General features: G+C 39.1%; 1 protein-coding gene across 1 annotated transcript; it reads left to right on the top strand.

The window, feature by feature from the left end:
- The first annotated feature begins 4089 nt into the window (after positions 1-4089).
- On the top strand, positions 4090-22780 carry LOC108711421 (hepatoma-derived growth factor-related protein 3). The gene is made up of 7 exons (XM_018253136.2): positions 4090-4495; positions 8074-8150; positions 9687-9825; positions 10415-10573; positions 12165-12308; positions 16695-16781; positions 21904-22780. Exons 1-6 carry the CDS (start codon positions 4412-4414, stop codon positions 16752-16754), a joined length of 663 nt encoding a protein of 220 aa, XP_018108625.1. The 5' UTR covers positions 4090-4411; the 3' UTR covers positions 16755-16781; positions 21904-22780.
- Positions 22781-25715: the final 2935 nt, after the last annotated feature.

The raw sequence follows: 25715 nt of genomic DNA, 5'->3' as shown, positions 1-25715 counted from the left end.
TCACCTTGACATGAATCGCCTCTTTCGCGCCTCTTTCAAACCAGCGGTCTTCTTTATCCAATATTTAGACATTGTTATCTTCAAAGAAGTTTGACTTGTGTTTTAGGTGTATAAAAGACAGCCCATTCTTGCCCTGTAGAGTTTGCCCTCCTATGCTGAGCCATTCGCTTTGTGAGCAGTTGTTTTGTCTCCCCAATGTATAGGTCAGTGCACTCCTCACTACACTGGACTCCGTATACCACATTGCTTTGTTTTTCTTTAGGGGTTGGATCCTTTGGGTGTACCAGTTTTTATCTCAGTATGTTGCTAGGTTTGAAAAACACAGGTATGTGGTGTTTGTCGAAAATGCTGAGTTCTAATGGCACCCCTTAGCAGGGTCAGACTGGGCCGGCGGGGCACCGCTCCCCGGTCACTGGCCCCATAAAAAAACATAATGCATCCGTGCCGGTGTCCGCACACACACGTTGGTTTTTGCGCACCCGAAGGTTTCGAACCCGACCCTGCCCCTTATAACTCAGCACCCCAAGGCGGAAAGTATGACAACAGATACAGAGTCCAAGGACAAGGAGCATAAACGCAGTCCAGTGTAACCGTGGGAATCCTATCACAGTAACTACAAAGCGATCACAACCTGTGTGAGTTTCAGATGTCACCTTTCTGAAAAATTACAATTGCCATTGTGATTGGATTAGTGGAAGAGTTTATATGCTGAGTACTTCCCACACCAGTCAGTTGAACTGAAGAAGCTGCTCGGATGAGTAGTGATTACTCAGCAAGTCATTTTGTTTTAGAATTACCTATACTAGATATGCCATGACCTGGATGAATGAAAATCTTCATAGTCATATTACCAGGTCGGTCTCCATAGAACTTAAGGATGCACCGAATCCACTATTTTGGATTCGGCCGAACCCCCGAATCCTCTGCTAAAGATTCGGCCGAATACCGAACCAAATCCGAACCCTAATTTGCATATGCAAACTAGGGGTGGGAAGGGGAAACCATTTTTTACTTGCTTGTTTTCTGACAAAAAGTCACGCGATTTCCCTCCCCCACTCTAATTTGCATATGCAAATTAGGATTCAGTTCGGCTGGGCAGAAGGATTAGTCCGAATCCGAATACTGCTAGAAAAGGCCGAATCCCGAACCGAATCCTGGATTCGGTGCATCCCTAATAAAAAAATGGCAATGGACTTTTTCATCATAAAAGCCCACAGCCATTTTTATGGTGACCAACCTGGTAATATCAGAGGAACATGGACTTAAAGGAACATTTAGACACGCAAGTTAGTTAGCTCCAGCAGCAGGCTCAAGCAGCAATGAGTCCCTGGACTTAAAGGAACAGTAACATCAATAATGTAAAGTGTTTTAAAGTAATAAAAATATAAATGGACCTGCCATCCAGACATAAAGTTGTTCAACAATAGTCCTTTTGAAATGAAACCAAAATTCTTTTTATGTTTTAAAACATCCAGACCTATTAAAAAGCCATTTAAAAATCTCAGCTGTCAATCATATATTGCCTTCCTCGCCTCTGTGCCTGAGGCACAGTCATCACTGTCACTTCTGCACTTACTTGAGGTCACTGCCCTCTTCACATTCTCCCTCTCTACTCACTGTCTATAACTGTGCCACCAGGGCATGGGCATTTTCATCAGATCCCCCCTATCTGGCACATACATTCGATTTTGGGATAATGCAAAACTTGCCTTTATAACAGTTACCACAAAATAGCGCCTGCCTGTATGCTGTGTGGATTCCAAAAGAATGAAGGGAAAGACAATTTATGGTCTAAGTAACATTTGTTTTGCTTGCCCAGCACAATTAAATAGAATTTGGAATTATTTCTAAGGGTCAAGTCAAGAGTGAGTTTATTGTCATTTCATCCATATACGTTTGTATAGTGGAATGAAACAACGTTCCTCTAGGACCATGCTGCTACACAACACAACATAGATGTACCGTACAACAGACAAAAAGTGCAAGTGCAAAAATATGCAACTCCTGCAAGACAGGACAGCATAGTGCAGGGACAGGACAAGAGAGTACACACTTAGCAGATGTAATATGTTAAGTAAATAATGCCAAATGTCAGACATGATGGGTGTATCATTGTGACATGACAGTAGCAAGAACATGATAAAGAACACGACAAAGTGCAGATGTGCTCATAGGGAACAACTGTATCCAATGGCTATTCATCTATACAATGGCATACAGTGGCTATGTAACATTGTGATATATAGTAAGGTCAGATAGAGTGTGTGTGTGAGAGGGATCTTTCCAGTCTGTCTGCCTTATGGCTTGGGGGAAGAAACTGTAACACAGTCTGGTAGTGAGGGGCCTAATGCTTCGGTACCTTTTCCAGATGGCAGGAGTGTGAACAGTGATTGTGAGGGGTGTGTTGGATCAGCCACAATGGCTTTACGGATGCAGCTAGTGGTGTAAATGTCCGTGATGGAAGGAAGAGAGACACCTATGATCTTCTCTGCTGTCTTCACTATCCTCTGTAGGGTCTTGCGCTCCATGACAGTGCAGTTCCCAGCCCAGACAGTGATACAGCTGCTCAGGATGCTCTCGATAGTCCCTCTGTAGAAGGTTTTGAGTATGGATGGTGGGAGATGGGATTTCCTCAGCTTGCGCAGGAAGTAGATGTAGTAGGTGACAGATGTAGTAGGTGACAGGACTCCTTTGAGGTATTGTGGTTCATGCTATGCGGATACTACGAGTAGGAGTGAGGAGAATGAGAGCGAGAGTGAGGATACTGATGTTTGTTTCCCAGTCATCTACTTGATATGCAGAACATTCCACACATATTGGCCAGTTAGGAATCTGCAAAAGTGGTTCCTATAAGTCAAGCGGTGCTCACATTCCCACACAGTGCACTACACTGCTTGGGTTGCCAGGTTGGTGGTTTTCCAGTCTAATTGGGCTACTAATTTAAAGGCCAGGCAGGTTTTGAAAGTACAAACTAGTCAAGGTATGGATTTGGGCTACTTTTTGGACCTTTGCTCGTTTGCACTATGGAAACCAGCCACAGTTTGTCTTGCCCTAATGTGTCTCCCAATGCATGTTGGGTAATGTAGTTTTTGTTTAACAATTTGCCAACTGCCAAGTTTAATGTACGACTACAATACCCAGCATGCAATAGGACTGACTTGTGTAGAAGCCAGGAGTTACCAGATTTTGGGCTCTGCGTCCCAGTCTCCCGTCACTCTTAGGCATTCTTGCATTTTGCAATGACTTTCCTCAATTTCAGACAATTTTGGGGCAAAAAATCTGCTGGCCACCAAAATGTCTAGACTCTAGAGGTTGAGCTGTTTTACGAATATGTATTTAAATTGTATACATGTATTAGAGCCTCATGGGGCCCTTATACTTCCTGGGCCCTGCTCTGTAGTTACGCCATGGTGACGGGCAAATCTGTCCCATTTTGCTTCATGGAAAAATATGCGATACAGTGAAAATTTGAAAAAGGCGTACACGTGTACCCATTTATTTTTTAGACTTGTTTTCCCTGCACATATTGTGCTATTTTTGGGCTACTTTTGAAGTGCCTCTTGGCTAATTTTGGGCCGGGTTTGTAGCTGACTTTGAAAATGAGACGTGGCAACCCTGTAGGGCACTATAGTTGTTATATTCACATACTGGAACCACAATGATCCATTAGCAGTGTCTGGTGACAGCCAATTAGAACCCAAATGTACAGGAAAAATGTGTTTTTGACACCATGGCAATTTAATAAATGTGGTGTTTTACTTATGAACGTGGTGTGAGGGAAAAACATCTGGTAATTTAGTTTCCTCTATAAACTCTAGTTTATTTACCAAACGTCATCGAGCATATATACAGCAGTAATAATAATAATAATAATAATACTACAAAGTGCAATTGAAAAACATTAAACATATGAAGCTGATTTGAGTCGAGTGACTGACTCTTTGTTGTGTATCCCTGGACAGAACCGTAGGTAAAGTCTACAGGAAGCGCAAGGCTCTTTGCAGGGATCAGGAATACGTGAACCGAAAGAAACAAGCTGAAGGATTCGCTTTAACTATTACCAGTCATATCAAAAGCCCAAGCTGCGCTCTATATATTTGTGTTAGGTCGCTGCCCGCCTTGAAATCGGACAGAGAGAAGCCACGTTCTCAGAGTGCCAGTGCTGGACATAGAGAGGGAGCTCTCTTCGAGGGAAAGGACCAGGACATCTGCTGTTCAAGCTCCCTGACACAAACGCCTGCCAGGGAAACCCCAGTATTGGAATTACAAAAAAGGAGGTGGTGCGCGGGCCTTCCTGCCCCCTGTGGTCGTTTTAGACTCCGCACGTCCCCCCATTTCTCCGGCTGCTGCCGCAGAGCAGAGGGGGGCGGAGGAGAGGGCAGCTCCGTGTGTGTCGTTGTGAGGGAACAAAATGGCTCGGCCCAGGCCCCGGGATTACAAAGCAGGAGAACTGGTCTTTGCCAAAATGAAAGGATATCCGCACTGGCCTGCCAGGGTGAGTGAGCGCTGGGCACAGCAGCAGTTCCTGGGAATGAGGGGTGTCAGTGTGTTGGGAGGGCAGCTCATCATGGAGGAGGGTGCTGGGTTGGTGAGGGGCATCGCAGCTGGGCAGGGTATGCTACTGGGATGGAGGCGAGCCCACACTGCATGAAGGGAGCAGAGAGCGCAGGCTGTGGGGGTGTGGGAGACAGTATGCCAGCTGCTGCTGCTTATGGGCTGAGAGGCCTGAGGAGCATCATTATCCTTCTCTCAGTAACCTCCTCCTTCTCTCACTAACCTCACTTCTCTCAGTTTCCTCATCCCTTCTTTCACTAACCTCACTACTTCCCTCAGTATTCTCATCCCATTATGAGTATCCTCACCTCTTCTTTCAGTATCCACATCTCTTCATCTCTCCTATCCTCACCTCTACACCTCTCGGTATCCTCACCTCTATACATTTCAGTATCCTCACCTCTGAACCTCTCAAGTATCCTCCCTCTTCACCTCTAAGTATCATCACCTCTGCACCTCTCAGTATCATCACCTCTACACCTCTCAATATCCTTACTTCTACTCTCAGTACCTCACTGCATCTCTCAGTGTCTTCACCTCTCAGTCTCACTTTTACTCTCAGTATCCCCACCTATTCTCTCCGTATCCTCACCTCTTCACCCCTAGTATCCTCACCTCTGCTCTTTGTATCCTCACTGCTTCTCTCAGTATCCCCATCCTTCTCTCAATATCCTCACTTCTTCTCTCAGTAACCTTACTCCCCTCATTACTCTCATCCTGCTTTCAGTATCCTTACATATTCTGTTAGTATCCTCACTGCTTCTCTCAGTATCCTCACTTCTTCTTTCAGTATCCTCACCTCTTCTCCGAGAAACCTTACTCCTTCTCTCAGTAACCTCACTGTGTCTTTGAATATCCTCAGCTCTTCTCTCAGTAACATCACTGTATCTTTAAGTATCCTCACTGCTTCTCCCAGTAGCCTCACCTATTCTCTCAGTAACCTTATGCATTCTCTGAACTGTTACAGTTTGCTACATTAGTTGATTCATTTCTCAACAAATATTGTATCAACTCACTTGATAAAGGGCATATAGGCCCGAAACATGTCGTGTACAAGTAGTCAAGCAATAAAAAGATAACCACAGCATTATATGCTTGCAGAGTGCTCTCCTCATTTCTTTACAAATCAAGGCATCTAACCTATTGGCTCACAGGCCGTAGAGACAGATACTTTACACAGAGCCATACACAACACGGCCACCTTTATGTTGTTCTGATCGTTTGGGCCAAAATGTCAAACGATCAAGGAGCTGCAGCAGTTAATGTGCATCAGAAGATAATTCTGCTTGATCCCCAAACTGACTGATATCCATACATAGTACATGGATATTGCTGTGTGAAAAATGGAGTGAAACATTAATGGTGATGTTGCTCATAGCAACCAATCTGATCTTTGCTTTTGTTTTCTAACTGTTGAAATCTAATTGCTCATTGGTTGCTGTGGGCAACATCACGGTAATGCTTCACTCCATTTTTTACACCTTATGATGAATAAGCCCCTTGTTGAAACTTATTATCAGAGAGATATTAATGGGAAATTGCATATATTTGTGTATGTAGAAGATGAATCACTATTAAGATGGACAAAAGGATGAACGTGATGGGCCCATGTTCTTTCATACTCACCTACTATGTTATCTCTTGTTTAAATGTTGTGTATCTGTTGCACTGGTTATGATTTTCCCCACACTTGTACAACCATTACCCTGTACTCAGGAGCTGTTGGTCGATGACTTTAGAAATGTATGTATTTATGCATTGTTACTTGTATCAATCTGTGTGTTGCAATCTGCCTCATGACAACAATAAACGATATCACTCTGTGTGTCTCAGTGAGCAGCAACCATGGTAGCAATAAGACTATCATGGGTCTTTTGTGTCATATGTGGGTGTTCTTTCGAGATGTCCCATTGCTTTATTGAGACAGTGTGCTCAATAGAAACATGATCCTTTCAGGCAGCTCTTATACACATACAGCACACAGATATGCATGATGTATATGGAACTACAGGCACCAGGCCCCCCTCCAGCTACTCAATCCATTATATACAAGTCCCTTGTAAGGCAGAGACAACACAGTGATTAGACTTCCCAAACAGTCAGAGTGTAGAGGCAGCAGGTGACTGGGTGGCTTCTTCTATGACTGCAGCTTCTCTGTTCCAGTGCAAGTGCTTTTCTGGTCCAGCCATCTTTGTATTGTTAACTAAATACAGTAACCAAGGAGAAAATTAGCATTCAGCTGTATGCCACAGGGAGGAAGGATAATTCCTCTAATCGGTGCTGAGTATATATCTGAGCATTGTGATGTTCATAATCATGGCCATTGTTACGGGAGCTCTCTGTGTACATCTGAGGGATGCACAGGGTGTATTGCTAAACTGCATCTTCCCCTGCTAAAAGCACCCTGTCTCCATTACCTCTGCCTTATTCTCATTGTTCATTAAAGCCTTTCCTGCTCAAAAATGCTTGATGCACAACCTTAGCAGGAAGGAAAATCCTCTGCCGATCCTGCCTTTCCACAGTCATATCTGTTGGGGGAAAACGTTCTAATTATGTTCCGGATTCATTCTAACTGAAACCTCCTGGCCAGATTCTTTTCATGTTAGCTTTGGCAAACATTGTGCACTCCCTGTCTCCTTCCCTTCCCTCATATGTTTTATTTTACATCAACAGAGGTAAAGGAAATGACCAGTAAGAGAAATCATTTTTTTCCTGGTACTTAAATTATTGAATATACAATTTGTTGGCATACGGAGGGCACTGTCAGGGACTCCATGGCATGGGGAGCCCCAAAATCAAAAAGGCCCTTATGTGGGCTGCAATGTTGGATGTACAGGGATGCTCAATAAAATTCTCTATGAGACCAAACTGTAAATGATATGTTCCTATGTAATTATAAACGTGTATTTTATAACTTATGGTGATCTCTTCTAGAACTTAAAAGCCTAAAATAAGCAATTATAATTTTGTAAAACAAAAGTGGCACATTTGTACCAGCCATTTTACTTTTTTTTGCAGAAAGTTATTGACTAACCAGTATACATGATTTATAATCCTTCTAAATTACAGTAGGTGGTATAATATATATATAAATAGTGTATGTATAGTGAATAATGTACCCCCTATTGTAAAATAGGAGTGACTTCTAATATCCCCATATCTTACAACAGTGGGCACATTATTTATTTTAATACACAAGTTTCAGTATGTTGTTGAGTGTTGACATTGTTAAGCACTATTTATAAGCATAGGATTTACAGAATATTCATAGTTCTGTATGTATTGAATTCCAAGACATGCATAACTGTGTTGAATATAACTTATGTGGTGCCCCTATTTAAGATATGACTATTGTATATAGTCTAGCAGTAATTTATGAAGCTTATTCAAATACTTGTATCTATTTATTGAATGCATTTCATACTATTTGTGCTATGCATATCTAATAAACAATGTGTCCTTTCTGTTCAGCACCACAATGCCATGTAAACAAATTTAAATACATTTTATTTGAAACAGATTGATGAGCTCCCAGAAGGAGCCGTGAAACCACCAGCAAACAAGTTCCCAATTTTCTTCTTTGGCACCCATGAAACGTAAGTATTTTTAACATTATGGATATATCTGCAGTTCCTTAGATACCAACCCTAACATCCAAAGTTAAATGACACTTGCAGCTTGCAGTTGATGTAGACCTGCTAATATAACATGGACTGTGTTTGCAGGTCAGTGTTTAGCCTGTAGCTTTACTTCCAGTGGTTTTTTTATTAGCACTAGGCCGATCTGGACTGTAACCCATGGCAACCAAGAACTTTTTGATTAATGAAACTAACTTTTGCAGTGTAATGCTCTGTATTGTGGACCGTTGGATTGCCTTGCATTCCAAGGGTATCCTTTTTGTTTCATCCTTGACCATAAGCTTTTGCCTTCTAACAGGTATGTTTCTCAAAAGGCAACTTTATAGTCTGACACAGTCTCATTACAGCTTTATGCCAGTTTAGTATCTATCTGTCTATACAGTGGAACCCCCATTTTACAGTTTTCAGGGGAATAAAAAAATGGGTAAAATCAGGTAAATGCATGATATATTGATGGGACCACAAAGGAATGGTGAAATATGGGAAAAAGTAAATTCCGGGTATGTAAAATTGAGGTTTCACTGTAGTTGTGGCTCAGTTAATAAAAGCAATGGCACAGGGCATTCTGATACCTGTGTGAAATGGTGATCAACAAAGCATTGAAAACACCCTTGAAATGTAAAGCATGTTAATTGCAACAAGAAGACCAATATAATTACATAATTATGCTGAAATGTGTCGGTGAGCAATTTTGCATGGGAACACACTTTCAGGGTCGCTATCAGTAAACATTGGCCCCCTATACTATTAATTTAGCATTGTCCTCTTCCTCAGGGGATCCTCAATTATTAGCTCACCAGTCCCTTGTCCTCCTTAGGTGGAGGGGACCTGTCAGCAAGTAGAATGGTGCCCCAAGGGAAAGAAATCCCCTTGCACATAGTCACACCTTGATTCACCCATTCACTCCTGATTGTGCTAAACGCTGCCTATGATCTGCCCAAACCCAACCCTCCTGCAAGACCCTATTGGGGCCCCCTTTATTGCAGGGTCCCTGACTGGAGTACCCCCCTGATTGTGACTTTGCACATTTATATATATAGGGGGTTATGTAATAAAAGGCACTAAGTTTGCCCAGGACCAGTAACCCATAGCAACCAATCAGCAGGTAGAATTTACCAGTCACGTGTTAAGTAAGCATCTTATTGGTTTCTAGGGGTTACTGCCCTTGGGCACACGTAGTGCCTTTTATTACATATGGTGGATAATGCCTTATTACAGAAGGATATATTGGGGTGTTTTGTAGTCTTGATTTCACACAGACGACTACACGCCATTGTCATAAAAGCCTGTCACAGCTAAAAGCCATTCTTGTACTCTTTATAAACTGAAGATTCAATACAAAACAGCTGTTTTCTGTCATGGTATTATTCATGCTACTAATAGAAATGGTTATTTACATCCTATATGCCTTAAACTGTAGATTTGCATTGGAAATTACGTTGATCTGATAAATGTAACAATTTCATGGTCACTGCTATCTCATATTTTTTTCAGTGCATTTTTGGGGCCTAAGGATCTTTTCCCTTACAAGGAATATAAAGAAAAGTTTGGGAAATCAAACAAGAGGAAAGGATTTAATGAAGGTTTATGGGAAATTGAAAATAATCCTGGTGTGAAGTTCACAGGATATCAGGTAAAAAGACAAGAGGGTGATAAGGAAAAGTCACAAATGTACAATTTAAAATGTATTTTGTATATCTTAGCAGCTTCCTGTAATGTTGCTGAACAAGTTAATAGTTAACCAATTCAGTAGCCATTTGGTAGGTCAAGCATAGCCTACCAAATGGTCTCAAGTGACATTCCACAGATATCCAAACTAAAGGGTCTTGAAACTAGCCAATGGCCATAATATGTATTAATTTTTATTGACTTGCTATAGAAGCACTCATACATGATGAGCTGGTGCTGTTAAGTGACCCATTATGTGATAGAATTTTACTCCTGTAATTTAGAAAATTGACCATTGTTAGACCATTTGAAGGTTATATTTTGTCTCTGCAATGCGATATATCAATTTTTGTTTGGGTGATCTAGCATTTCTTCATATCATAGGCTGCTGATTGTCATAGGCTGCTGATCCCACAGTATTAACGTTTATATGGATGCATATGCATGGCTAGATAAGGGTTCCAAGATAATCTCTGAAAGAGACCAGCTGTGGTCACTCAGACAAATGAAGAGTGGCTGATAACTGGTGCACTTTCTCTTTCTGCATTTTAAAGGCTATACAGCAGCAGAGCTCTTCAGAAACTGAGGGAGAAGGAGGTAATGCAGCAGATGGCAGCAGTGAAGAAGAGGGAGACCATGTTGAAGAAGACGGAAAAGGCAAAAGAAAGAACGAGAAAGCAGGTTCTAAGAGGAAGAAGTCATATGCTTCAAAGGTTATCTAATTCTCCACAATATATTTTTGGATCCTGTGGCACATTATAAGAAAAGTATAGGTGGGGCATAAATCCTCACAAACTTATTCCCAGAAAGCTTCTAGCTTCCATTTGACATTGCAGTTTAGTCTTTGATTATGGGGTAACAATAGTGAGAGCAGTGGCACTGAGGGTGATATCATTACATTTTATAATGGATTCTATAGAGATTGGTGAAGTGTGCAGTTCACTAATAGTTTACCCTGAGTTTAATATATGCCACACAAGCTAGTTATTGATCATACTTAAAAACAGGGATTTTTGTATTTATTTATTAGAAGTTCAGTTGTGTTTTCCTGAAAAAAATTGAGTTTTTCGAGGGTAGTTTCAGTAAAATTCAAATTTTTTGACAGCGGTCCCTTGAATCATTTGAAGATGTTTATATCCTTCATGATTTCTTGGTTTTTTCAGTGGTTTGCGCTCAAAAACTCAATCAATTTGAGTTATTTCAGATTTTTTTGCCAGTGACTCAATGAATTTGAGTATTGGAGTTTTACCCCCCCCCCCCCCGGATTGCATTTGATCGAGTTTTTTACATTCAGGTTTTTTCATAAATAACAAACATTCGAGTTGTGAGTTTATTGGAGGTAGATAATAACCTCACAAACTCAGCCTTTGATAAATTTAAAAAATACATTTTATTTAAAATACATTTTATTAAAAAATAGATAAGTTTGTTGCACGGATCAGCCCTGCAACTGCTTTCAATGCTTGCAAATGTATGTCTTTGAGTAGAATTGCACAAGTTGATCTTATAAAATTATGGAGCTTTTTAAATATACACACGGCATGTCTTTGTCTTATCTTAGGTGCCAGTGGCCTTGATAGGAGCATTTCTGGGTGGCCGGAAGTGACCTGTTTCTCTTTCCAGGAAAGGAAGAGAGCACACCCCTCTACAATAGTGTTCCTTCCATTTAGTTCCATCACAGCAGGGCTTGACTATAAAAGTTTTGCTGTTTTCAGTTTTAAACAGTACAATTATGGGGTCCGTTATCCAGAAACCCCGTTATTCAGAAAGTTCCAAATTGCGGGAAGGCCGTCTCCCATAGACTCCATTATAATCAAATAATCCAAAATTGTAAAAATGGTTTCCTTTTTCTCTATAATAATAAAACAATATCTTGCATTTGATCCAATCTAAGATATAATTAATCCTTATTTGAAGCAAAACCAGCCTATTGGGTTTATTTGATTTTCTAGTAGTCTTAAGGTGTGAAGATCCAAATTACAGAAAGACTCATCCGGAAAGACCCAGGTCCCAAGCATTCTGGATAATAGATCCCATACCTGTACAAACAAATGGCCACATCTTTATTAATACATCTTTTGAAATGGCAACATGTTTCACAGAGTTGTGCAGATCAAAGCAAGAGGTTCTAAGAGCACTGCTCATTAAGGAAGTGATGAAGGGGTGCATTGTGGGTAGCATAAAGTTTTACATTTTATCTTGAATAGTAGCAATAGGCAGATTAGGGACTGGCAGGGTGGGAGAGTACCAGAAGTGTGTTTGGCCAGTTTTATTAACATTTTATATATTTTTTTATCACTTTAGAAATCATCCAAGCTTTCTCGGAAATCTTCAGCAGACGATGGGGAAAAAGACAGTAAAGACGACATGAATAAGAGTGGTTCGGAGGCAGGTGATGTGGACAACGATACAAGAAATGCTTCAGAAGTGCAGAAAAGCAGTGCGGGGGTATGAATGTAACTGTTCTTTTGTAATTGAAATTATGGTCACACCACTAATGACAGCTTTTGTCCAAGACGTAGTCTGAAAAGTCAACAAACATGTATTGTGTATAGTATAATCTCCACACCAATCAAAATTGTTCAAGACTACAATATACTCACTGTTCTGATTGATCATCTCAGGAGAAATCACAGCAACCGATATTCCCTGACTTGCTGTCTCACAGTTAAGTACGCATGGGAGTGCACTGACTTTAGCACACAGAAGTGAGCAATGAACTGTGGTAAAAGTGAATTTCACAGTATTTCTCCATCCAGTGTTCTATAGGCAGTTGCCTCTAATAAATATAATGTAATGGGGTTACCAACAGTTCAGAAGATTTTGATTGTCACAGTTTTCTCCTCAGAGTTCTGTCTCATGGTATAAAACAGTACTAATTTATTGTCTTAGGTGCCTAAAGTAAGTTCACATTGCAACTGAATATTATGCAAGCTATTAGAAATGGTATCCTGTTTGCATGTAGGTCACTGAAACCAAATGTATGCAAATATGGTCATCCTGTTGTCTGATATGACTGTGAGCTGGAAAGGGAACAGTGGAAATGTCACACCAATTTCATGTTTTCCTTTACAATTATGTTTTAATACAGAATCCATCGCTGTTATTATAAAAATGAAAGTAAAGGAGCTCATTCTTGAGTATTCATAGTCTAAATATTTGTGTGTGTGACTTCTGCACCAAATTCTCTGGTATTCCTGGCATTGTGGTGGCAGAATTGTGTTGTAAGTAATGTTAGTTTTTTGCATTTTTACCAGTGATAGATATTGTCTCTTCTTTTTTGTGGATTGTATATAGAATTTGTGTGGACTTATATAAAATGTATATTCCCCATAGATCTTATCCGACCGTTTACAGTATGATTGCAAGGATATTTTATTTTTGCTGTACATAGTAGAGGCCAATACCTTTGCTGGATAGTTTTGTAATATCATTTTGGTTCAGTTTACTGGAAGCCTCAGTTGTTTCTCATTTGTAGCATTCCTATTATGGCACTATTTAGCTGATCATGGCTGTCAAATTCTATAAGGGTGAGCAAAGCGACATTATGGGGCACATTTACTAAAGGTCGAAGTGAATTTTCGAACTTTGAAACTTCGAATTTCAAACTATTTTTTGGAACTTCGACCATCGAATACGCCAAATTCGACTTCGATTCTAAGTAAAAAGTTTGCCTTCAAAAATCAAAGTACTGTCTCTTTAAAAAAGTTCGACTTCGACACTTCGCCACCTTAAACCTGCCGAATTGCAATGTTAGCCTATGGGGACCTTCTAGAACCTATAGCCAAGATTCGGCTAAGTTTTTAGAAGTCGAAGGAAAATCGTTTGATCGATCGATGAAATAGTTCCATTCGAAGAATTTCATTGTACGATCAAGCGATTTTAGTTTGACCGAATTTGGCCAGATACAATTAAAAAAAACTTCGACATTCGAAGTCGAAGTGATCCAATTCGATGGTCGAATTTAGAAGTATTTTTCACTTTGAAATTCGACCCTTGATAAATCTGGCCCTAAATATTTACATCTCAATGTTCCTTTACAAAATGGAAAATAAAATAAATAAAGTTACACTGGCAACTTCCTTTTGATTTAATAGTATATATCAAACTGGAACCTTCAATGTTCCAATTCAAAGTACTTGTTTATCCAAAAATAACACCTGCTCTGGCACTGACCATTAAATGCATAAGGGTGTATCAGAAATGTATTAAAAAAAAAAGTTGTTTAGGTTTTTAACTGGTGTTATGAAATTTAGTTTGTACAACTGATATAGAATTCCAAAAAATCTGTGCCTAAAAATAGATCCCATACCTGTGTATCTTACATATCCTTATTACAAGTATGTCTGTATATTAATATTTTTACATTATGGGTTGTGTTAAAATAAATGAATATAAGTAAAGCTAAACAATCTAAAAAAAACAGTGGAATTACAAATGTGATAGTGAAATGAATAAATACAAGTGCACCACATTATTGTGCACCTTTCAGCGTGGCCTTTCTGATAAGTCCAGTTTATATTTAAGCATCACTGGCTACTTCACACAGACTGCAGGCACGTATTGGGCAGCAGCCAGTTGAATCCCTGTCAAGGTATTTAACGCTCCAGGGTACAAATATAGTTACTATAATTAGAATGCCAGAGACAAAGGCACAAACAATTAAAATTAGATGCACTGGGTTATAAGAATGATATGCAACATTTAAGGAGGTGACTGTAGTGCTGGCACCTGTTCCATAAATCTTGTGCAACATTAGGGGGCCGATTCACTAAGCTCGAGTGAAGGATTCGAATGAAAAATACTTCGAATTTCGAAGTATTTTTTGGGTACTTCGACCATCGAATGGGCTACTTCGACCTTCGACTACGACCTTCGATTCGAACGATTCGAACGAAAAATCGTTCGACTATTGGACCATTCGATAGTCGAAGTACTTTCCCTTTAAAAAAAACTTCGACCCCCTACTTCGGCAGATAAAACCTACCGAAGTCAATGTTAGCCTATGGGGAAGGTCCCCATAGGCTTGCTAAACTTTTTTTGATCGAAGGATTTTCCTTCGATCGTTGGATTAAAATCCTTCGAATCTTTTTTCGATTCGAAGGATTTAATCGTTCGATCGAACGAAAAATCCTTCGATCGATCGAACGAACGTTTAGCGCTAAATCCTTCGACTTCGATATTCGAAGTCGAAGGATTTCAATTCGAGGGTCGAATTTCGAAGTATTTTTAACTTCGAAATTTGACCCTTAGTGAATCTGCCCCTTAGTCTCAAAAAGAAACTCCACACAATATTCCTGTGTAGGTTTTTTCTCAGAAATAAATTGCAACTATTCTAGGTTTCAGAAAATACTCTCACATTTCTCCAGGGTTTTTTTTCTGATTGGAAAAAAAAATTTTCAACTGAATAGTTAATTGATAAAGTATTGCACATAGTAGGCATCCGTTAAATATATCCTATTGTGAAGTAAAACCTCTCTGAAGAAATTTGCTTTAAGAGATTGTTTAAAGGCAGAGAGATTGGGAGAAAGATAGGAACCTGGGATGGAATTCAGGAGAAAGGTACAGCCCTAGCATATTTTTTAATACATATAAGTGAAGAGTTACTGAGTGAGGTATTTAACAATAGATCATTAGGGGGGTTATTTATTAAAGGTGGAATGTTAGAGGTTTTTTTATACCTTGAATGAACTCACAACTCGAATTGTTTCTTATTTAAGAAAAAACTGAAATGGAAAAAACTTGATTCTGCGAGTTCAAGTTGTGAAACCCAAAAACTTGAATTAATCAAGTTGTCTGCAGGGGAAAAAATAGAATTGCTTGAATTATTCAGTTTTCATGCAAAACCGTCCAAAAAAAACCTCTAACACCATGAAGGCTATTAACATCTTCAAATGGTTCAAGATACCTCTGCCATTGACTCCTACATGACCTTGACAGGTTTTAGATGGTGTATTTTCATATTCAAGCTTTTTCCAGGGTCAGATTATAATTTTTTTAACCTGAAAATATGAGTTTTGACCAAAAAAATAACCTTGAAAACTCGAATGTTTTCTGGAAAACACAACTCAAACTTTAATAAACAAGCCCCTAGAAGTCTGAAACAAGGGGTTACAAATAGGGCCAATAGTCAGCAGCCAGTGATAGACATCACCTGCAGGAAGGAGAATAGGAAAAACAATAAAGTTCTGACTGAGCTTCGATGCATACAGACATTGCTACTAATTTCAATGTCTGGTAATATGTGAGCCTGTCTGAATGCATTAATGGAAAAGAATTATATAAAATATTGATGACTAGAGTTTTGAGGGGAGAGAAGCATAGATCTGAAGAGGCACAGGCTAATGTGCTCTAAGTTCTAAGACAAAGTTATTGTCAGCCATTGATGGGATTTAATACAAGAACAATTCTTGATTTTAATAAGGCAACATCTTTTTTTTTAGCTAAGGTAAACACTCTGCAACAGTAAAATAATCAAATCATTCTCTAAAGGCAACAAACAACACTGGGTCTGGATCTGGTTATTTGGTGCTTGTATTTGAGCACTTGTGCCTTATCCTGTCACTTTGTACTAATTATAAGTGCAAAAAACACAATATTTTTCTCGTAAATAAAGCTGGCCGTGCTGTGTTTGTTACCATTGCATTTTGTGCAGTACTGTCTGGAGAAATGCGCTGTATTTTCAAACCCTCATTTTGTATTACTGTAATGTTTATTATGTCTTATGCAATGTTTAACTGGAGAACTAATTCTGGTATTTCCATACTGAAAGTACAGAAACGCTATGCAGCCGAGAGCAACGTTTTATATGGGTGTTCTGTGATTTTCCCGCAGAACGTTTATGCAAGAGTTGGGGGCCGTAAGAAATGCACAGATCCTAAAGAGAAATTATAAATCTTAGTGGCACACAGGCAAGATTTGGTGAGCATACAGCTACAAATGCATTATCAGCATGAAATGAACTGTGAGACACTGTGGCAAAATGTTATATGTTATATCAGATTTCATCGGTGCTCTCACACTGAGTTATGTTTAAAGGCAACTAAAGCACTGGATAATACTTACTTTGCTCACACAGTAATTACAAAAGGTAAGTTTCCTTCAACATAAAGCTGCTTTCCATGGGAAGCAATACAGCAGCTGTATGTCTTCTCACTATTAAATAATCTTTATCCAGCTCTGCCCTGTTTTAGGAAATAAAAACTCCAGACTGAGTAGCTAATCATGCCAGTAGATGCTTGCTTTAAATACCCGGAATGTTAGTGCTAACCCGAAGTGATTTTCCTGCTTTTTTGTTTCTTTTACCAATCACTGTAAAGAAATATGTATTTGTTAGGCATTGATCAATAATACACTTAAATGGGGGAGTACTGACTTCTGTATACACACACTCACACACATATATAATAATTACTTTTTACTACTTTCCTTTTTATTCTGCCCCTCTCTTATTTAGCTTCCAGCCTCTTGTTCAAACCACTGTCTGGTTGCTAAGGTAAATTTGACCCTAGCAACCAGATAGCTGCTTAAATTCCCAAGTAGACAGTTTCTGAACAAAAGGCTAAATAACAAAAAAATGGAGACCAATCTCAAACTGTCTACAATTACTTTTAATTATTAGGTGGAACTACCCTTTCAAGTCAAGGTGTGCTGTCAAGCTTTTTCCAGCTAATGCAAATATGTGTCTGCCATTTCTATGGAATGTTATGTACTAAGTTTATTACAGCTGCAATACTGCATTACTAGAAGGGTTCCTTGCAATACCTATAAAATCTGTTTCATAGGCTTCAAGATAACAGAGAAGCTGCAGGCAATCACCTCCTGCTTGAAATGCAGAAACTGCAGAATTATAAATTGTAAGGCAGTGCTTGCTAAGTGGGCTTCTCAAACCATATTTCTTTCAATGTTTTAGATAATAAAATACTTGTTTTTATTGTAAGTTGAATTCCAGTAGTGCAGTAACCTACAGCAACCAACCACACATTTCCTTCCATTATATAATTGCATTAAGTGATCAAAACTAACAGCTGATTCTCTGCTGTTACTTCACTTGTGCAGTTTTGCTATTCAATAAGCGTCATAATGGGGTAGATTTATCAAAGAGTGAAGTTGGAGATCTGCACAGTCCGCAGAATGAAATACCGCCTCTCTCCATTCATTTCTATTGGTTTTTAAAGGCGTATTTATCAAGGGGTGATAGTGAAAGTTCACCATTTGATAAATTAGCCTTAAAAATCCCATAGAAATGAATGGATAAAGGTGGTATTTAACTTTGTGGACTGTGGAGATCTCTAACTTCACTCTTTGGTAAATCTACCCCTATGTTTTATTGGTTTGCTCCCTTTACTGATCCTGATGCAGCCAGGGAGCATTCATGCTGTTTCTTCCTGACATATCCCATATTTAAAAGTCCTATGTTTTAGCACAGCACAAATTAAAGGTGTTGAAGGTGGGAGAACATATGTCAGGTGACAGGTGCCCTTTAAAAAGAAGGAGTCTTGGAATGAATAACTTCAAATAGCAGTAGTTACATGGCTTCACAAGCAGGTTGTGCCAGATAGTGACTTATGTTAGTAGACTCTATTGACTTGTGGCATGCTAATACTGTAATGATGCACTCATTCCTGTGCCGGAAATTATGGCAACCCCATTTTGAATATACTTGCCATATCTTATACATGATTAGATCTTATAAAGGAATTGTGTACTTAGTGTATATAGCCTATCAAGTAGGTGTGTAGGGTTGTGATTTGTTTCCCAACAGTATCTACTGATGAAATAATAATTTAGGTTGAATCTGTACACATATAAAAGTGTTGGTTGACAAATAGAATACATTTTATAAATATAACAAATTCACAGCAGGTATATACATTATAGTGACATAGGCCAAATAATATAGCAACAAGTTTCTCCAACATTTTTATTGTGGCAGCAAATTGTGGGGGAAAAATGTCTCCCACAATGTTGCTGTACAGCAATTCAACACAAAATACAACTGCAACACCCATTTAAAAAAAAAAAAAAGAAATGGAAAAATGACAGTAATTCCATTTGTGAATTTGTTGGTGCAGTTATATTTTTCTTTATTTTTGTTAATTCCATCGACAAAGTGGAGTGTCTAGAATAAACCCCCTGTAGCAGTAATCCCAGTGCACCCACTAGTGAAAAAATTATGAAATATGGCATTCTTTGAATGTTTTTTTTTTATTTCCTAATTAATAAGCTAGTTGCAGCAACTTGATTTTCTTTTAAATGAAATGTAAACCTTCAAATATAAATGTAAAATTGCTAAGTATTCTAAGCACTTTTTAAACATGTTTTGTAGATCCCAAGATACAGCATTAGCAAAAAAAACCCAGAACTCTGCTCTGTGTAGAAAAGACATCAGAAAAACATCATGTTATTGTTCTCCTGACTGTATTGCACTTGAAAGAACTGACCAGCAGGTGGTGCTGTTGTTTCAGTTTCCTTAGAAAAAAAAGTCTTTTAGTTCTCAGAAAAAATTATTTTGTGGACTAAGGTTTTCTGCTTAAAGGAGAAACTGTAACAAACTGTAACAAAAATGAAATTTCATATATATAAACTTCATCTTAGGGAAATAAGAAACTTCCTAAGGAAGTACAGATCAATCATGTTTGAAAGCTAACTGTATATAAAAAAACTGACTCAAACACAAGACCTGCAAGTAGAGAGACAGGTTGCTGAGAGGGGGTAGTGCTGACTCTGGAAAACAAATCTCCATTTTGGGTGAAAATAGATGCTCAGTCTTTGCTCTGCAAGTTGAAATGATCTCTGTGAATTATAATAGAGACTATACAATTAGATATGTTCTTGGCAAAATGAAACATGAGTAAACTATCCAATTCAGAAATTTGAAGATCCTGCATCACAAGGATTAGACAAAGTAATTTTCAAAGGATCTGGATGAGCCAGAATGGGGGAGCAACAGAGTGCAACTGAGAGCCTTTAACATAGGCAACCTACATGTCAGGGTCAGAGGCATAGGTCAACATTTTCCAGAGGTGCCAGGGTCATAGACATAGGTCAAGGTAGATAGAATTAAATTTTAAATAGGAACTAAGGTCAATGAGAAGCAAAATTCAAAGGGTTGAGATGCAACATGCTGCATTTTTCCTGCGTTCGGCGCCTACACGCGCCTGTGTGAGTACAGCCCCATTGGAAAAAATGTAATGCGTCTATCCCTGCGCTCCCCTGCGGCTGAACGCAGAACAACGGAACGAAGGGGAGCGCAGTTAAAAACGCTCGTCTGTAAGAGCCCTCAGACAGGTTTTATATAGATAGAAAAGGTTGAATTTGATGGGGTGTGTCCTTTTTCAGCGTAACTTAATATGTTAATTCACACTCCTGTTGACTCAAACACAGCACAAACACACCATGCCCATGATTCACTAGTGTGGATGCAAATTAGCATGCTCAGTAGTAAATCATGCAGGAATACACTGAACAACACTGTTCAGATGTCCACAATGATGCTGCAATTCTGCAAAATATCAATAGCAAAGGATGCTTTTTTGCAAAGTTAAATGTTAAATAATGAAGTGTAGGACAACCCAGCAACTAGCACTGGATTTGCAAGTCCAGACTATTTCAATTTCACCCTGCTATTTAAAGGAGAACTAAAACCTAAAAATGAAAATAGCTATAAACGCCATATTTTATATACTGAACTTATTGCACCAGCCTAAAGTTTCAGCTTCTCAATAGCAGAAATGATCCAGGACTTCAAACTTGTCACAGGGGGTCACCATCTGCAACACTCACATGCTCAGTGGGCTCTGAGCAGCTGTTGAGAAGCTAAACTTAGGGTGTGTTTTCAAGCAGAAAATTAGGTTGGCCTGTAATATAAGCTGATGCTACAAGGCTGAATTCTGTTGCTAGTTGCATTGGTTTCTGTGCTGGCATGTAGTAATTATCTGTATTAATTACTAATCAGCATTGTATTGTGACAGTTATATTCTATGTGTACTGTATATTGTGAGTGGGTCCCTAAGCCAAGTAAGTGACAGCAGCACAGAGCATGTGCAGTGAATCAGCAGAAAAGAAAATGGGGAGCTACTGGGGCATCTTTGGCAACACAGATCTTTACTGCTAAAGGGATGTGATTGCCTTGGACTGGTACGGAAACCAGCCCAAAGTTAAGCTTTAGTTCTCCTTTAAATGAGGTACTATGTTCAGTCTAGGCAGGATGATTCTGTGGTCAGCTAAGTTAGACTTTGCACATTCCAGCAATGCATGGTGTTAGAAGGTATTTGAATATAAAATTGCCAAATGGATTGTGAGGCTGATACATTAGCAAACTGGTTTAATTGCAGCAGTGAAATTGCCAATAGCAGCTAATCAGCTTGTTCATTTACATACTTGGAGTAGACTGATCAAAACTAATTGCTGATTGGTTGCTATTGGTAACAGCAACTATGTTGGAGCTAAATTGGTCCAAGGATCTTAGTTTAAATTTACTATTGTAAATTTGCAATAGCAAATAGTACTGTAAATAGTATTGTAAATAGTATAATATTTGTATAAGTATTTTATTATATTTATTAAAAATGATTAAGTACCATTGAAAAGAGTTGTGCCGGACAGAATTTACCTTCATACTCTATTAAATAAACAGTTACAAAATGATATTGCCAAGACGAATGCCTTCCTGATAATGTTATTATATCTTGTGCACTTGTAGAAACAATTTATATGCAGCAGTGATGATTGCATTCGTTGTACAGGTATGGGATCTGTTATCTGGAAATCCATTATCCAGAATGATAAAATGATTTCCCTTTTCTCTGTAATAATAAAACAGTAGCTTGTACTTGATCCCAACTAAGATATAATTAATCCTAAAAAAGCAAAACCAGCCTATTGGGTTTATTTAATGTTTACATGATTTTCTAGTAGACTTAAGGTACGAAGATCCAAATTATGGAAAGATCCATTATCCAGAATACCCCAGGTCCCATACCAGTACTATATAATCTGCCACTTACCTTCAACTAACCTCAATTCTTTCATGTTTTCACAGACGTAACAAGGTACTTCATTGTGGGAAGAGAGGTCTGAATTTCGCTGTGTAGTATTCTTGGATTTGATAGAATTCAACGCATTTCATTGTTGCCACCAAGAGATTGTCAGTTTGTATGCATATTACCATGTTCTCTCTGTTGTGTTTGCTGGCATCACGAGTCCCGCCTCTCAGGGACAGCCTTTCATTTCACATTGTTCTGTTGCATGAAATTGCCCTTTTACAAGATAAGCGCTCACATAATTCCACAGCCTTTGATATGGACACATTTTTGAACCACTCAAAACTCTGAACAACTCATCGATGGCCCAATCGTAAATCCCGGTTTTTAGGGGCCCTTATTGACTTTCCTACTAAAGTTAGCCAACAATTGAAAATTAAATGTGATGAGTGTGCCTGGTATGCCTGATACCATATGAATACTGTGTTTATATATACTGTATATATATATATATATATATATATATATATATATATATATATATATACACAAAGTACATTGAAGGGCAGCAAAATAAAAAGGATTTACAGGGCAAAGCAACCAACAAAGGCCAAAATGGTACAAAAATGTCCTTCTACATATCTTCTTTATATCCGGCTGTAACTTTAAATGTTCCATTGCTATTTCCTTTCTAGTTACCAACATAAAATAGGTTAAAGGCACATGCGGTGCTTTCTTGACCTGCATATATTTCAGCCAATAATGAAGCACTTTAAAGCTCCACTGCCACCTCCCATTAACTGTAATGCACCTTTTCAGGCTAAGTTAGTTCTGGTTAGTAGTACAGGTATGGGATCTGTTATCCAGAAACCCGTTATCCAAAATGCTCTGAATTACAGAGAGGCCATCTCCCATAGACTTCATTTTATCCTTATCCTCTGTAATAATAGAACAGTACCTTGTACTTGACGCAAACTAGGATATAATTAATCCTTATTGGAAGCAAAACCAGCCTATTGGGTTTATTTAATGTTTGCATCATTTCTAGTAGACTTAAGGTATGATCCAAATTAAGGAAAAAGCCATTATCCAGAAAACCCCAGGTCCCAAGCATTCTGGATAACAGGTCTCATACCTGTAATGTGTGGGTCGGCTAATTCTCGACCTGTACCTGACTCTATTCTAACTCTTCAGGACCTGCAACTGATCAGTCCCGCAGTTCCATATTTACTTATATACCCTCCCCTTCTCTGACATCACAGAGGGGGTGGGGCAGGACAACAATTGTCTATAAATACACCCATCTGGACGCGGTAGTGGGGCACTATTAGGTTGCGGACAGAAAGGGAGTAGGGTTGCCACCTTTTAACAAAATTTTCACCGGCCAGTGGTGGTAGCGTGAACAAAAGGGGTGGGGCGTGATGTCAAAAAGGGTGGAGCCACATCACGTTATGGGCAGAAGGCCTGATTGGGGTGGGCCACGGGCCTTTTTTAGGGATATTATAAATTTGTAATACCGGTCCCGGCCTTGACAATACCGGCCAGGTGGCAACCCTAGAAGGGAGGCAGGAAGAGCTCTGCCCACACCCACCTGCCGGCCGAATATTTTGTGCAAGTGTCAGCGTGAACTCTCCCAACCCACAGGTCCTGCAGGTTTCAGTCCGGCTTGCACATGACTATTGGTTAGTTAGTGATGTACTTGACATTATAGTTAGTTAGTGATGTACTTGACATTACAGTCAGTGAGAGGCAGCAGTTTTATTAAAGCTGAAATGCACCATCAGAAAGAAAGCACCATGTCCCGTCAGCCTTAGGTTGTGGCTTTGCTTGGGGGCAGGTAGACAGGTACTTTGGGACAGGGCAAAGTCCTCTCCCTTATATTACAGAGTTGTGTATTGTAGACAGTTTGGTGTCGTTTGCAAAACATCCTCCTTTTTTGTACATTATCATTTCAATTTTAAAGGCAGCTAAAGTGCTATGAGGAAGGAGAAAGCTTTTTACATATGATACATACCAACTATAGGAATATATGCTTGTACCAATGCATACATAAACTGAAACCAGGGGAAGAATGGAACAAAGGCTATTTGATATGTTAATGGACAAGATACGTAAAGAATGTTTTCTCTGTTATATTATTCTAACTATTATTACTTATTAAGCACTTTCTTTTCTCCATACAATTGTGTATATGCCTAATTAAAGAGCCTTAACCCTTCCGCGGCCTGAGGATTCTGTAACCATTGAGACCGCTCTGACAGTGAAGGGATGGTGAGATGACATTTTTTTATTATCAGGCGTCAAACAATGATAGGCAAAAACAGACCATTCCAAACCATTATTCCTGTGAACGATATTGTTGCTATCGTGATAATAGATTTTATTTATTTTTATGCAAATGTTTTGGTGAACATATTTGTTCTTTTTTTTTTCCAGTATGTAATCTCCTTCTGTTCGGCTTATATGTTGAAGGACCATTTCCAGCATTTGTAGTTGCAATGCGTTCCCTAGAAATTTGTACCGTTGGTTTTTTTATACAGTGCGTTATAACTGAATATGTATTGGACTTAAGGATAAGGATTGTGAAAGAAGAAAGCGGTCGCATTAGACTTCATTTATGTATGTAACTGAAATATTAAAGCAAAATGTTCTGTAAGCCTTGGGGTTAATGAGACACTGTGTCTGCTGTAGAGACATTTTATTTTCTTCACTTATTCTGACACACGTATGACTTTCTCACATCATAGAAACATCACTATTCAGTACAAAAACCTGCCATTTATACATGACAAGCATTTAATGAAGTTATGAGGAGAATCCAAGAAACAGGGGTGTCCAGCGTTATTGTAGTACAACTACAGTTCCCAGAAGGACATTCCCAAAGCATTCTACCATGTGATAAATTGGTCCATGCCATTAGCACAGGCTTCTATAAAGGAGAACTAAGCCCTAAAAATTAATATGGCTAAAAATGCCAAATGTTATATAATGAACTCATTGTACCAGCCTAACGTTTCAGCTTCTCAATAGCAACAATGATCCAGGACTGCAAACTTGTTGCAGGGGGTCACCATCTTGGAAAGGGTCTGCGACACTCACATGCTCAGTTGAGACTTAGGGGTCGTCACAAATTATCAAGCAGAAAATGAGGTTGGCCTGTAATATAAACTACAGGGCTGATTATTAAATTCTGATGCAAGTTGGACTGGTTTCTGTGCTGCCATGTATGAATTATCTTTATTAATTACTAATCAGCCCTATAGTGAGGCATTTCTATTCTATGTGTACTGTATACTGTATTGTGAGTTGGTCCCTAAGCTCAGTAAGTGACAGCAGCACAGAGCATGTGCAGTGAATCAGCAGAAAAGAAGATGGGGAGCTACTGGGGCATCTTTGGAGACACAGATCTTTACTGCTAAAGGGATGTGATTGCCTTAGACTGGCATGGAAGCCCAAACATAATGTACATTTCTAGCCTACTTCTTTTGTTAAGCTCTAGTTCAACTTTAAAACAGGAATGTACCAGTGCATTAAACTCTCTTAGATATAGAAGGAATGTGCTTTAAAAAGTTGTGTTTCTGGTTACTTTATTGAAAATTTCTGCAAAACCCTACTTGTCCTGCACATCGGTTCCACTTACTGCTACCTCCTTTCCCAGGTTGTGCAGGGGAGCTGGCGGCACTCAGCACACTGCACTGTAGGATAGGAACCAATCGGCAGCTAGGCTGACCTGATAGGGAACCAAAGCCTGTTTTTGATTGTGGGACTGCAGAGCTGTTATTGGCTGTCCCCCTCCTACTGGGTTTCTGGCAGGGACTGTTAGAACATGCCCACCCCTCATTTGAAACTCAGACAGGGACCTTAGCAGATC

The sequence above is a fragment of the Xenopus laevis genome, chromosome 3L, assembly GCF_017654675.1.
Source record: "Xenopus laevis strain J_2021 chromosome 3L, Xenopus_laevis_v10.1, whole genome shotgun sequence".
NCBI classification, from domain to species: Eukaryota; Metazoa; Chordata; class Amphibia; order Anura; family Pipidae; genus Xenopus; species Xenopus laevis.
This window is presented reverse-complemented; position numbering and strand designations above follow the sequence as displayed.

Coding starts and splice junctions, on each gene's coding strand:
- LOC108711421 (XM_018253136.2), top strand. CDS start 4,412: ATGGCTCGGCCCAGGCCCCGGGATTACAAAGCAGGAGAACTGGTCTTT. Junction 8,151..9,686: donor TTCTTTGGCACCCATGAAAC/GTAAGTATTTTT, acceptor TATTTTTTTCAG/TGCATTTTTGGGGCCTAAGG. Junction 12,309..16,694: donor TGCAGAAAAGCAGTGCGGGG/GTATGAATGTAA, acceptor ATTTTCCCGCAG/AACGTTTATGCAAGAGTTGG.